Here is a 15,584-nt window from a genome sequence, read left to right on the forward strand (position 1 = left end):
TATACTGGGCATGATGTGCTGTGGTATGGAATACCTCTTTGGCTACCTTGGGTCAGGTGTCCTGTCTCTGCTTCCTCCCGGCTTCCCCTCCTCCCGGGCAGAGCATGAGACTCAGAAAGTCCTTGGTCAGAGTAAACATGACTGAGGAGCAACTAAAAACATCGGTGTTATCAGCGCTGTTCCCAGGCTGATACAGTCAAAAACAGAGCACTTCACCAGCTACTAAGAAGGAGAAAAAATGACTGCTACTGCTGAACCTAGGACAACTATAAAATAATATCTCAACAGAAAATGTCAGTGGTGAAGTACAACATAAAATACTCATCTTCCAAACGAAAGGTGAATAGAATAATGTTGTCATTGTAAACTATGGCAACTTTCTTTTTATAATAAATAAATAAATACAACAGTAACCCTTTCTAAAGCAATGAAGATGAAAGAGTTATTATTCCAACAGCTGTTTTCACCACTTTCACTAGTCTTCCCTTACAGTGCTACTTACACATTGTAACGCAGCATATTCCACAGGAAGATTTTCAGTCACTTTACACTAAGTAAGAATAGACAAGGGAATGCAGTGGGGGAAAAAAAAAAGGATCTCTGCAAGATTAAAGAAGTCTTTCTTTCCTGTCCTGTGCTACATTATGTCACAGAATAAGTGTCAGACACTGGAAAACATAAATGAAGGACTAAAATATAAAGAGGCTATTAAAATTTGTCCTACTTTCAATTCAATGGGCAGTTTTTCTATCTGAAAAATTAAGAGACATTTCATGAGACATTACTGAAATCTCCAGTCTTATTTACAATGTAATTATTTGTTCCAGGTTCCAGTCAACTTTTTTCATGAATCAGGCCTTGAAAAACAGACCTGCTATTTATTTAAATTGTTGTTTATACAGGTAACTGTGGCTTTAACTCGTTTCACTTCTGACCCTGCAAACCTACTGCTTTTGTGTTGGTTTCTGTGTGTGCAATTTCTTATCTGTGCTTTTGCATGCACAATATGTCTCTATTTTTGACTTAGGTTAAGCAATCTATTTCTGTTTCATCTTTATGACCCCAATGCCCTCATACCTTCACACTCCCTCTGCCTAAGCTACTCCAGTAAGAGGACACTAGATACAATGCACACAGCAGTAATTCCAAGTGGCTTGAAAAAATTTCTCCCTGAAATATGCCCTCCTTGAAAATTGTCCTTCTCCATACATGAAGGAATGGTGGGAGTGTGCTGCAAAACTGACAACACTTGACAGCATTAAATTGCAAATTAAGTGGGTTCCCAGCCTACTTGGAAGTAGAATCTGGGCTCCAGTTGTATTTTCAGCTGCCTGGTCTAAAAATACAATCTTATGAGATCACCAGAAAGGATGGAAATGGAAAAAGGATTTGAGTGCAGTTAAGTCTGTATGTACGAGTGCATAGAGATCAAAGCTTACTGCACTTCAGGATGGCTCAATGCGAGCCAGACCCTCTACAGCCATCTTCATGCAGCACTGTCTCCTGGCAGCCTTGGTACATTGCATCTATTCTGACAGCTTAGTGTGACTTCAAAGCACATGCTCACAGTGAACCTATCAATTGTTCCCACTTATAGTACTCTGGTTCATATCACAGAGCTGGTTTGGATCAGAAGAAATGAATTCCTGCCAGCTGAAATGAAATTAGGTGTGTTCCAGCCACCTGCAGGCATACAGTCCACACCAGACTGAAGTCAACCTGAACCAAACTGCTAGAATTCATATACTATGTATGCCCTTAACACCATTTCTCTGACCACTCAACTGCACAAACTGCTAATACCCACTGTCTTTTAAATTTAAGCACAGTTCAGTGTTGAGCAGACCATAGTTTTCAGGCTAGAATTAGCCTGTGGCAGGTTAGTTAATATTGAATAGATCTGGCTATCTGTAACCCTCAACCTGACAAGAGTCAGGTGAAAGGTCAGGCTAACAGCAACATGCTTTCAGTGAGGCTGTAATTAAGAGCCTTACCCTTGCCCTGAAAGGATTGAAAGAGTGAGGATAAAAGTCTGATCCATTCTATATCATCATTAAATATTTGGCACCTCTTCTTTATACTGCCAAATTATGTTCTAATCCAGGAAAACCAAGATATTTTTGCTGTAGTTAATAATTCACTACTTGCTACAAAACATTGTGATATGCTGTTAATATCATGCTAAATGAGAAATAGGCTACTACTGTTGCACACTGAAAGGCTGCAGTTTTTAGAGCCAATTTTTTTTTTCTTATTTATTCATGTTTGATAAAAAAAGAGCAGCCTTAGCTGTCTTACTCTTTTGGCTGAGTAAGCCCACTAAAATCATTTCAGGCAGGATTTATCTCAGTTGTAACTATTGTCTGAGCTCCATTTGAACTTGTAACACATATGAATGGTTCCTTAATCATGCAGCATATGTTTGAAACATTGGTTCCCAGCTATGTCTGGGAATTGTTGCCGATAATTGCTGTTGCTCGCAATCAACTCCCAAGGCACGTTTTTAAAAGTGGGTCCATATGAACAACAGGCCATAACAATTTCTAAAAATTTGTACTAGAAAATGTACTTCTGAGCATGTGATGTAAATGACAAAGGTTGTTTGATGCTCTGTAAATATAAAAACTTAAAATAAACACAAAAATTGCTTGTTGGACCAAAACCAAAAATGTTTTCCAGTATAGAATTATAAGACTTCTAGAATGAATGACAATACAGCTGCAGTTATACTGGTCCAGAAACATTCCTCTTGATTTACACTGGAAGTTGTCAATGTAAACCTAATGGTTTCACTGGATAGTATAAACCTACCATGAATAGATCTGACATAAGATATTAATTTAATATATTCATATAATTTGATATAAATATGAATTTAAAAATACAAATAGTTTAAATTTAAAATATTAAATGTTTGAAAATTACTAATTTCTTCACACAGTAAATAAAAAAAAGAATACAAAGTTGTTAAAAGTGCTATTTAAGAGGAAAGGAAGGATCACTGATGTTGGTCAATTATAAGAAAATCAATCAGCCCATAGCATATAAAATGTCATCACTACAACCAGGATACAGAAAACATCTACGTGAAGGCTGTACATAGCATGATCAGATTTCTGGGCCATGTCCTCCTAAGCCATTCAGTACCGTGCTAGCAAATTGATTTCTGAACCAGCTCTTACTTTTCAGATTAATTAGTTCAAGTATGACAACATATAGTTGTTCTACAGCAGCTCTTTGAACTGAAGAAATTTGTAGATCCGGCCCTTGAAATTGCTACTGCTGTTAATTCATAGGAAGATATGGCATTTTCTGCTTCCAAAAAAATCAAGATTTACTTTTTCATTCATTCTTTTCCCCTTGACAGTACCATATGTTCCTGATGCATCAAGAACGTTCTCTCAGTTGCTAAAGTTTAACTGGTACAGCACAAGTAAACATACCTGAAACTACAGAATTCTTTCCAATAGATGTTTCCAATAAATTGTTCTCACTGCTGAAACTATCATTCAGATTTTCCTGCTGCTTTAAATCCTCCACTATGGCATAACCTGGTTGGCTTGTAACTTCTGTTTCTTCGTTTGTACTGTTCTTCATCCCATTTTGTTTATCCTTTGTTCCTAGAAAATAAATTTCAAGGCACTATAAACCATCTAATTTCTTTTAGTGTGGAGCATAGAAAACATAGAACAAACCTCACACACATAATAGCATAACATGTGGTCTTAGTCTTGATTTACACATCACAGAATCACAGACTAGTTTGAATAGGAAGGGACCTTCAACTATTAACTAGTCCCAAAGCCCCTGCCATGGGCAGCTACATCTTTCACTAGATCAGGTTGCTCAAAGCCTCACACAACCTGGTCTCAAACACCTCCACTGACAGTTTGGAAGTTTGATATTTTTATAAATATTTATTAATAAAGTTGTTGATCATAAATCTCAAATATCTGTGGTCATGATAAAGATCTGAAAACTGAATTTGTGGACTAGACTGTGTTTGCTACCTTCTCAATTCCATTGGTCTTGTAAGTTCACAAACAGATGTATCTTACAGAGGACATCAAAACTTACCCACACAACAGAATACCTGAGAAAGCTTTCACAAAATGTTTTGCCTCCTTCCACTTCTTTTATCTTTTATGGAATAATTTCCCTTTGACTTCTCTGTTCTTTTATTTTTACTAGGCTCTTGCAGAACGAGGCATCCTCCAAGGGCAAAAAAAATTGTTCAAAAAATCATAAACTTTAAAAAAACCACCAAATCAAACTGCATTAAGACTGCATTCCAGGGTTTGCCAGATTTGGAATTCAATTACTCTGCAATTAAAAATTAAGTGCAAAGAATTTAATAGAGTTAATTTATATCTATACGTAGGTGCCTGCTAACAGCACTGTAACAAATCAACCTGGAGTGATAAAATGTAGCACCACTCTTCCCCTTCCAAGGTACCCAATGAACCTTTCTTAGTGGTTCCCTTCCATGACCTTGTATCAGTGGATGCTACAGCAATCAGACAATTTACATATCTGCACACATATACGACTGTGTACATGGAAACTTTCTTATCCTCTGGTAAGAGTAACACAATTTATGCTTTACATAATAATCTGCAATTAACTATCTTGGGGCCTGCATTGCCCAAGATTACTGAGAAACTGTGGAATAAATGCATTCATTTACATATTGCATTGAACAACTGAACTCAATCTTATCTGCTTATTTGTATCTGGCAGAAGACAGGTTGATTCTTGTCCTCAGCTGGAACCTTCACACCCCTCTTTATCCCAATCTTACTGCATTGTCCCATATACAGCAAATAAAAGTACATAGTTCTGGTGAACTTGAGAAGGCTGAAGCTGCTAAATGGGAAATCTGTTAAACTTTAGTCTCAAAAATCTTATAAAACATACGTGAAGCCCTGTAAAAAAAATGAGGGATAGAGTATTTGGGGGCTGGTTCCTTTTTCATACTTTAAAATCCAGAGGAGCACTGGGATCATTTTACAATATCATAATTATTGTACAAGAATTAAAAGTCGTAGCTCTTTTAGGTTTATGCTAATAATCTCTTTACTAAATTATTCTGTTATTCATAGTAAATTTCATAGAATGTCTTGAGACTTACTTGTCTTATCCCCGAGGAGACATAATGCAGCGTACTTTAAAATCTTGCATATATTTGTAAACCATTCTAAAAGGAAAACACTAATCCTTTTGTTGACGGAGAAATATAGAAAAGGTTAATTTTGTTTGTTCAAATTAATCTTCAGGATATTTTTCATTATTATAAAAACATCACATTGAAAACCAATAGGTTATAAAAGGTAAGGATTCAGTTTAATTACAACTACATGCCTACTCTTGTAATTCTGATATTATAAGGATTTTAAGTGTTTAAGAATCTATCAAATAAGCTGCTAAATAACTTGATCTTGAAATCCCCAGACAAGTGAAAGCATTAGTCTCAATGTCATAGTGAATTCAATGCAGAGAGAATCCTGCATTGTTTCCCGAGTAACAGAAAGGAGGTATTAAAAAAACCCACAGATTAGTGCTAGTGAAATAAATTACCTCCTATATTTCCACTTGAATCATCTGCAAGTCCTCCATGTTGGGTTTCATGCAGAGCAATCAAAAAACGAGAGAACCAATCTTTCTTCTGCACTAATCTGCTCAATAGCTCCCTTGCACCTTCTCTGTTCCCACGACTGTCAGTAACAGTATGGATGTGGTAAAAATAAAAAAACAAACACAATCCTGAGACAGACTTTGGAAATGGTTTAGAGAAGTTAGTAAGAATTGTAGAGGTACAAATGCGTTTCCCTCTCATCATTACAACATACTGTGCTGGTTTAGGCTGGGGTGGAGTTAATTCTCTTCATAGTAGCCATTATGGGGCTATGTTTTGGATTTGTTTTGAAAACAGCATTGATAATGCAGGAACGTTTTAGTTACTACTGAGTTGGGCTTCCACAGAGTCCAGGCCTTGTCTGCTCCTCACCCCACCCCACCAGCAAGCAGGCTGGGGGTGCACAAGAAGTTTGGAGGGGACACTGCTGGGACAACTGAGCCCAACTGACTAAAGGGATATCCCATACCATATGGCACCCCGCTCAGCATATAAAATTGGAGGAAGGCTGGGGGACACTGACAGTTACAGCATTTGTCTTCCCAAGTAACCATTACATGTGATGGAGCCCTGCTTTCCTAGAAATGGATGAACACCTGCATGCCCAAGGGAAGTGGTGACTGAATCCCTTGTTTTACTTTGCTTACAGTGCAGCTTTTGATTTACCTATTAAACTGTCTTTATCTTAATCCACAATTTTTCTCACTTTCACTCTTCCAGATCTCTCCCACATCCCATGAGGGGGGAGTGAGCGAGTGGCTGTGTGGTGCTTAGTTGCCAACTGGGGTTAAACTACAACACATACTTAATAAAGGTATAAAGTGGGCTTGCCATTTATCAGAAGACAGATACTACAGTTTTGTCCAACCTTGTATTTATCCCATATGGTTTCAGATAGGAAATATAAAACTTATTAGAGCTGAAATGTAACCGGAGAGACTGATAGTTTTGGACAATTGTTATAAAAATAACTATTACATAATAATTATTAATATGGAATAATAATTGGTGTTCACATTGGTTTAAGGAACAGACAATCCTGATTAAGGAGAAATGATGTTGCATATCTTAGCAGCGCTCAGACTTAATCTGCTAACACGACCTCAAACATAAGATGGAACATTTTCCTTCTTAAACTGACTTTATCACCTCAATTCCCACTTAAAGGTACAACAGGTAAGCCCCTAGAAAGCGGCTATTACCTTCAAAGAAGCTATGGAAAAGTGTTCCAAGGTTGTCAAGAGCAGGAATTGACATGTGATCACATGAGAAACAAAATGACCACCCCAAAAACAAAGCAGCCTGAGAGAGGTGTTCAGTCCTCAAGGGCAATTTTCTTGAGGCTTAAGAATCACCCATCCTGATTAGCAAGACAACAGGCAGGCACAGCAGTGGGAAGCCCTGACTGAGACTGAATACTATGAGAAAGTGCATGGGAATTGGGAGCAGGGAGAAGTAAACAAAAAGGAATATAGAAGCATATTAAGAAGGCCTAGGTGCCACTGTTGTTGAAACCAGCAGGATTGTAAAGGGCTTAATGGAAATAGCAGCAGAAAAATTACAACCCTGGAGGGAACAGGTGAACCCACTACCAGGGAATGGAGCCAGTAACCTCCAAAAAGGACCTTACCTCTGCCTGCTACATTACCATGCTTGGCTCCTCATCCACTAGGGTGCAGCCGGCCCTTGCTGCTACCCGGCAGTCACCAGCCAGTTACGTATATGACTGTTATTTAACTGAGATGGAGCACTGAACTACCTAAAAAGCGGATGCAAAAGCTGAGTGCAAATATGATGTAATCCACGCTTAGTCTGCTAGTTTCTCCCTTATTGCTACAGCAAGTATTACTTTAATTTCTTTTTCTAGCTCTGTTTCATGGTATTAGTTTTTTGGGGTATCATTTTTTAAGTTTCACACTAGTCCAGGACAGTCATTCTTAGCCAAATGGGGTAAACACCAGCAAATATTTTCATTATGGTTTTGCTTTCTTGTCAAACTGGTATTTCTGCTCAGCTTCAGTGTCTAGTATGATACTCCTTAATGAAACTATGGCAGAAAAAGGGAAAGGAAACTTGCATTATTTTAACTCAAACAGTCTGTATGACTTTACAGGCCATCACTACTTCTGGTATGGTTCAGGGGCTGGAAGATACTGATATTTTGAGCCTATAGTCTGTGGAAAATGGTAAATAACAGCAAAGCCAGCCATATTCCTTTGACAGTGGCCTGGCTCTTACCTGGCATCCTACTTGCTGCTCACAAGTCTTCACTGGCTTACCTGGAGCACCATCTTTTACCTCAAGTTTGGGCACTCCCCTTTTCTTTTTACACTTGCAACGCCATTTCTAGTTGTGGCTTCTTATCTGCCTCAAAGCTCCTGGGAACTGCCTGTGTCTGTGGCACTGTTTGGTACCTGGCCTGGTGGGCAGGCCACTTACACCATCCAGGTCCTCATCCTGGAAGATGCCCATCTGCAGGCACTTCTCGGCCACCTGCACGGTCCGCATACTATCCACGAGAGTGCTGTGAAGCAGCTGCACCAATTGCACGCAGAGGTCGTGGTCGGCCTCCTCGGCCGGCGAGGGCAGCCGGCTGAGGCTGGGGTTCACGTAGCAGGCGGCCATGCTGCAGCCGCCATGCTCAAGCGCCTGCAAGAACTCGTGGAATCAGCCACACCCGCGCGGTCCCCGCTCCACGGCCCGCAGCAGCTCCTCCGCCCCTTCCACCTCGTCCCGCTGCAGCCCAGCAGCGCAGCAGCGCGCACCTTCTCCCTGTCCTCCGCGCTAAGCGAAGGGAGCCGGTCCAGCACCGGCTGCACCCGGATGAACTGCTTCAGCCGCGGCCTGAAGCACGAGGTCATGTAGAGGAAACGCTCGTCTCTCAATTCCGCTGCCATCGCCGCGCTGGCGGCTCCCAGGGGCGCTGCTACAGGACACCGGGGACGGAGGGGCGGGGAGGTGCCTGCTGCTGCTCCGACACGGGTCTTTGGAGGCGGCGGTCCGGCTCGGCGTCAGCGAGGAGCGCGGCCCCGTTTCGTTCCACGGCTCCTCAGGCTGCCGCCTGGCCACCCCCGGTTTATCCCAACCCCGGCGCCGCTTTCGGTTTCGCTTGCCAGTTCGGCATGTGACGGCACCGGCCTGCCTCTCCCGGCAGCTGCAGGGCCGGGCACATGGCAGTGCTGCTACTGCTGAGCGTTTACCTGGAAACCTTTAACAGAAGCCGCGAGTTTAAAACCAAACCAACCAAACATAAGCTAACCTATTTGGACGATACATCAGTTTTTCTTGTCAGGCCTCAGAAGCCTGCGTAGGTTACTTGGGTGCAGTGTGTGTAGACAGGTTGTTTGTATGTTTGCTTCATTTGTCAAATCGTGTGTGTAGCAGTGGTAAACAAAACAACCAAACATAAACCAAGAGTACTATCACTCATGAGTTTCTCAGGCCGGTCACTGGCATGTCAGGGGTCCCCACAGGGTGCCTCTCCAGGTATGCACCCACAGGGAAATGAGGCGCTTGGGTGCAGGAGTGTCTTCGATCGTTTGCAGGTTAAGCCTTTTTGCAGAATACACACCCACAAGAAGCCATCAAGGAAGTAAAGCTTACTTGTATGCGCTAATGGTTTACTTCGGGCATGTCTTAAAGAGATTTTTACATTTTTGTGCCTTTTTTTTGTTTGTTTGTTTGAAGGATTTCACCTTGCATACAAAGCAGGAGGCACATGATAAACTTCCTAGAGGAGTTTGTTGGATAGTCTGAGATTGTTGGAACAGTCTCCCATTGAGATGTGGTTTCCCCCATATGGTAGATGTCACTGAGCTTCAGAAGCAGGCTTGGTTTATATTGTGAGCTTTTAGGGAACTTCAGTGTGATTCCGAGGTAACTCAATTTCATGACTCAATTTCATGGTTTGTAGCATGATGATAGAGTAAACAGAGAACACACAGGATTACTGTCTTCAGTTTCAGACCTGGACAGCTCAAGAGAGAGAGAGAGTAAAAAACTGAAAAGGACCCAGAGAAGAGCCAGCACAATGCTTACATGTATTTGAAGAAACTGGGTTTATTCAGCCTAGAGAAAAGAAGTCTTGGGAGGTCCATTCGGACTCCTAAAAGTTGCATCCCTCTTCACAGGGATACACGGCACAAGCGGCAACTGGATTAAGTTTCTTCTGGAGAAATTCTATCCAGGTAAAAGAGAAAATATTCTCCACTGTGAAAACAATTAGACACTGGAATATATTGGCCAGAGCAGTATTGGGAGTTTCCTCAAAAAAAATATTCAGAACTTGACAGGGGCCTTGATTTAATGCCATGCTTTTAGAAGGAAGCCAGGTATCTCCAGAGGTCCTTTCCCAGCCTCATTCCTGTAACTCAAATCATGCCCTCAGCTGCTTGTCGTGCTACAGCATTGTGCTCTCGGTGGAGCTTGCTTCAGTTAGAAGCTTCTCTTGTAAAAGAACTTAATTTGTTTTACTTTCACTTCATTGTTGCGCTTTCTCCTTATTAGTTTCACTCTCATTTCATCATACTGCTTTATGCAACTTTCCTTTGAATGCTTTCTAAAGAAAGTCTCACTACTTTCCACCTCACCCCCTCCATCTGTCTTCAGCACTTAATTTGGATGACATGTCAGTCTTTCTAGTCAGGCCTCAGGAGCCTGCATGGGTTACTTGGGTGTAGTGTGTGTAGATAGGTTGGTTTTTTGCTTCATTTACCAAGTTATGTATGTAGCAGTGGTAAACCAGGCCCAGTGTTATTTATACCCCAATCAGTACTTATTCCAGGTGCTGCTAGGTTGCACAGATGGCTGAGCTCCTGCTCTGTGCACTGGTGACACAAATATCATAGGACAGTCTGGGTTGGAAGGGACTTTCAAAGCTCATCAGGTCCAATCCCCCTGCAATGAGCAGGGACATCTTCAACTAGATCAGGTTGCCCAGAACCACAGCCAGCCTGGCCTTGAGTGTCTCCAGGGATGGTACATCCACCACCTCTCTGGGCAACCTGTGCCAGGGCTTTACCACCCTCATCGTGAAGAACTTTTTCCTCATGTCCAGCCTGAATCTCACCTCTTTTAGTTTAAAACCGTTTGTCCTATCACTCACATATCCCGACTATGGCCGTGCTCTCGCTGGATACAAACCCCCATAAACCCACTGATTTCTGAGGCCTTTGTCCCTTTCAGGTAAGGCCGAGGTTAGCCCCCGGGTTCAGGGGCCGGGAGGAGCAGCAGGCCTGCCCCACCGGGCGGCCGTGGCTGTGCAGAGGCGCGGCGCCAGCTCCCGTCCCCGCACGGTAGCAGTCCGGGCGTGCAGCCGGGCACACTGCTCGGACGCGGCGGGTGGAGCGCACGCCAAGGTAACGCAGTAACCGCCACACACACCGCGGTTACGTGCTGGGCGGCTGAGGCAGCCCAAAGGGCTCTCTGGGCTCGCGGGAGCCGCCGGTGGGTGCGGTTTCGCCTGTGTCGATAGCAGGCGCGGGGACGGCGCGGCGTTGCCTTGGAGACGGCGCCGCTGCGGTTGCTGCCGGCCCGGCGCAGAAGGGGCGGGTGTCGCCTCCCTCTTCGGGGACTTGCCCCCGGGGCTCGGCAGCGCCGCCCTCGCGGTGCGGTTCCGGTGAAGCCGGGCCCGCTCATCCCAGCTCCGTCCCGGCTCTCCGCCCCTCTCTGCCGCGCACCCGTTAGGGATGACGGAGGGGCGGGGTTCCTCCCGGCGCCAGCTGCGGAACCGGGCTGCTTACCCGGCGGAGCAGTGCCGGAGGAGGCCTGCGAGGAGAGGCGAGCGGCTGCACTATGGCAGCCGAACGACCGGTGGTGTCTGTGGGCCCTGTGCCAGTGGGCAGAGCGGGGGTCCTGTGATGAATAAACCCAGCGCGGCAGCAGCGGGGTCACTGCTTATGGACTGCCTGCATCCGGTAACGTGGTCATTGCCCTGATGGTAAAATGTATCATATTTGGTGTTTCTTGTGCCCAGGGTCGGGACTACAATGCTTACGTACACTGCGCTATCTTTTGTAAAAGTAGTATTCTAGGACAGACTGACAGTACATCTAGAAACACTAGTAGGAGTCATCAGCAAATGTGAAAGCACTTAAAAATACAACTCAGAGGGAGAATCGTAGAATCATTGAATGGTGTGGGATGGCAGGGGTGGCAAAGGTTATCTAGTTTCAACCCCCTCCCATGGGCAGGGGCATCTTCCACCAGACCAGGTTGCTACAAGCGCCCCCTGTCCAGCCTGGCCTTGAACACTGCCAGTGATGGGACAGCGACAGCTTCTCAGGGCAACCTATTCAGTGCCTCACCACCCTCACGCAAAGAATTTCTTCCTTATATCTGACCTGAATATCTCTGTCACGTTAAAGCCATTCCCCCTTGTCTTGTCATCACATGCTCTTGTAAAAAGTCCATCTCCAGATTTGTTGTAGGCCACCTTTAGGTACTAGAAGACTGTTATAAAGTATGTAAGAGTTGAGGTGCAAAGAGGAAAGGACTAGGCTTTTATGCCTAATCTAACTCTGACACCCTTTAAAATTAAATTATGATGTTAAGGAGGCTACTCCAAGATAGCAAGTTAGTGTAATGTACTTGTTGGTTCTGTAGTAGGCAGATTTAAATAAGAAAAAAGGGGGGGATGTGTGTTTAATATCAGGCTACTTGAATGTTTTTGGTTTCTTTTAAAAGGCAATTGATTGCTGTCATTGCTGAAACTATTAAAAATCATATCAGTTACAAACTTCTGATTGTTTTATTAATTACCCTTTCAACATTCAGATTGAAAACTTGCAGACTGATGATATCCATGTAAGACGTATCCTTGTACTTACTAGGACTTCAGTGTAATCTTGGTATCGCTTTGAACCTGTTGATAATTACGGGAAACTTGAATTTTAAATTCTCTTAAACTGGTAACTTTTGATACTAGTTTTGTTTGAGCATTTATAACGAGGTGTAGATACTGGTTATGGAGATGTATTATCTGTATAACTGCTTTATTTGATTTGCATGTCTTGCACTATGTAATTTTACAGAGTGGTCTCATTCATGTTAAGCTGACCACCATCAGTATGAGCATTAGTAATTGGAGCTTCCATTAAATTTCAGTAGTTTCTCAAAAGGAAAATGAACATAAAGGGATGCTTATCATTCCTGAAGGTGGGTTTAGCTTAATGCATGCAACTGTGATGAAATTGTCAAAACATCTATAGAAATAATTTACCTTAGTATTAACATATAATTCAATTTGAATCTCAGTATTGAAAGCATAATTCTTCCGTTGATAATCACTGCTCTTCTATTCCATTGCAGATTATCACTGTGCATAGTCCTGCTTGTTAGTAGTGTTGTTACTTTATTATTATGGAAGTTGTTGCTGGATCACTGCAGTAGACTGTGGGAGTTATTGGTAGAATATAGGTAGCAAGATGTGAACTGATCAGTTGACTAAATAATTTTTGAACATGCTCTAATACTATGAAATGAGATTGAGGCATCAGTTTTCTTGCTAAAAATCCAGAAGCAGTAGCATCTAATATTTAAACTTGTGGGTCCCTCCATCTGTCAGGATGGAAGTGGGCCATTTCTTTTGAATCTCACGGACGGTTACTGTAATAGTATTTGTCATACTTCCAAAATCCCCAAACACTGACTTGCCTGTTACTGCCTCTTCTAGTTCTTGCAGTGCACCATGGCATTAGGAATGCTGAACTGCTGGAGAAAAAAGAGGATCACCAACCTGTCAGAGTTCATGCTTGGAAGAACTGCTGTGAATGGAAGCTGTTGTAGAATTGTTAAACTTCCTGCTCGATAAGACAGAGCATGTTGAATGCTTTTGTTTTTAAGTGCATGATTCAAAGCAATAAAAGTTTTTTGCATTTTCCTATATTTAGAAGATAGCTTTTTTTTTTTTTTCATCTGTACGATTCCAGACAAGTAAATTTCTGTGTTAAGAGCTTGATGAAAAGTGAAAGCTTATGGTCATACATAATAGGTCATGCCTTTTTTGGTGAGGCAATCTCAGATAATACTATTTGAATACAGGTGGAATGGCCTTCAACTGCTTGTGTTTGTTTAATCCCACCTAAGTCTTTTCCCCAGGGAGCTCATCTTGTCTCAAAACCTTTCAATGACTATTCATCTGGATCAGTAGAATCCCTTGCTGAATAGGTCTTGCTTGGTAAACCTGTTGTATGATTCACTCTAAATTCTTTAAAAGAAAATGATTCAAGCAATGGATTTGTCTGGCTTGAAGACAGATATTTAGACAGCAGCTTTGATCAAAATATTTTGGGAAAATCTGGGCTTCAATGGAAGCAATTATTAGCTTTAATACTCAGATTTTGTAAATAGAAGCTATCTTAGATTTTTGAATTCCTCAGTCGGTGAAGGTAGAGGGAATAGACATGGATATAACTTCCAGTTCTGCTTGAGGGGTGGAGATCAATGTGATACCTGGAGATTGCTGTGTGCATAGGATTTTCTGAAAAGGTCTAGTTTAGTGTCTCTAGCCTGCGTGCTTCAGGCCAGTGCGTGCTGTCCTATGTAATCCTGTGTGTTTATTCCCATGATGTTATGAGTATACTAAATATTATTTTTTTTCTCACCGTTTTTGCTAGAGATTTATGTTCAGCCTCTTTGAATCCCTGTTAGTGATGTTTGCATCATAATAACTAAATTCAAGTAGGTCACAAATTAAATGTTCACATTTGTTGCTTAGGGTGGAAATGAGTGCATTGCATTTATTTGTGCATATTTAGATTTCTTGCAAGTAAGTTTTCATGGTGACATAAAATACAAAATATATGTACAGTGTACAAGCGCTTTCATTTGTACAGTAAACAGTTTTCCAGGCGATCTTTTCTGAAAGCAAAATAATAACTTTAACTGCATTCTTCAAACAGGATTTGCTACAATTCATAGTATTGGAGTATTTATGTAGACTAAGTTTTCAAAACTTTCTTTGTATTTCCAGCTTTACAATATCATAAAGTTTCAGTATAGGAAATGTAAATAATGCATAAACTGCTTCCTGTGGGAGGCTTTAATTTGGTCCATCTAATTTGCATTCCAAAGAGAATAGCCATATTCTGCATTCATTAGTAATCAAAGAATGTCCCACGTGGGCATTAAAAAAAACACACCCAAATAGCTAAATGAAGAAAAATGTTTCTTTATTAATAATGCAGTTCTATCTACTACTCGTATGAAGAGGCAGAAGGAGAGAAGGGAAGCTGCAGGCAGGTACAAACTCTTGAACATGCTCCTTTAATATCATTCATAAAACTCAGTGTTGTCTTGATTTTCATACGTGATCTACTCTGTGGATCTTGTTTGCTTTTCTCCCATTAAGCTATTTGCTGTTCAACTTCTAATACACTCTTTTTTAAGTGTATTTTCCAAAAGTGGTGTATTGAGTAGATGTAGTATATAAGTGACACTGGGACAGCTGTATAAGTACATATCTTTCCTAATAAAACTGAAGGAAACTCTAGGTTCAGAGTAATCATGTTAAAAAACTTTTTGCATGCTCTTTTTTTATTCTGAGTAAGAAGCTACTTAAAAATTAGTTCTGTCTGAGCATCCGTTGAAAAGACAGCAATGGCTGCACACCAAATCTGCCTCCATTCTGAATCAATTTTACAATTTTCATTAAAAAAATGGTGTTAAATTTAAAAATGAGATTAGGTCCCTTGCTGTTTGTGCACGGCTGCTAATACTACAGATCAAACAAGTACATCCCCCTGTATTTTAGTGAGGTTTGCATTTGTGATAATAAGGTAAGAGTAAACTAATAGGGAGCATTGAGGTTGCATTTCTGCTTATGTGCAAATAAGGAGAGTAAGATGCCTTCACCCAACTCTGGAAATTTATTAAATGCATGATTGCAACAGTTTGGAGTAGCTGCAAGTAATGATGTGGGTTTGAATAATTGAATAATTATTGAATAATT

At 41.6% G+C, this 15,584-nt stretch overlaps 1 protein-coding gene across 1 annotated transcript in view; it reads right to left on the bottom strand.

Annotated features, from left to right (window-relative positions):
• The window catches only part of IFIH1 (interferon induced with helicase C domain 1), a 28,104-nt gene extending 19,554 nt beyond the window's left edge, over positions 1 to 8,550 (bottom strand). The window contains 4 exon segments of the mRNA XM_057423714.1: positions 3,444 to 3,620; positions 5,578 to 5,763; positions 8,077 to 8,377; positions 8,380 to 8,550. Coding sequence (XP_057279697.1) covers positions 3,444 to 3,620; positions 5,578 to 5,763; positions 8,077 to 8,377; positions 8,380 to 8,532 — 817 coding nt within the window. The 5' untranslated portion in view covers positions 8,533 to 8,550.
• Between the last annotated feature and the right edge of the window lie 7,034 nt (positions 8,551 to 15,584).

Source organism: Pezoporus wallicus, unplaced genomic scaffold, assembly GCF_028554395.1.
Source record: "Pezoporus wallicus isolate ANWC-B61680 ecotype Strahan unplaced genomic scaffold, APGP_CSIRO_Pwel_v1 contig_1181, whole genome shotgun sequence".
In the NCBI taxonomy this organism is placed as follows: domain Eukaryota; kingdom Metazoa; phylum Chordata; class Aves; order Psittaciformes; family Psittacidae; genus Pezoporus; species Pezoporus wallicus.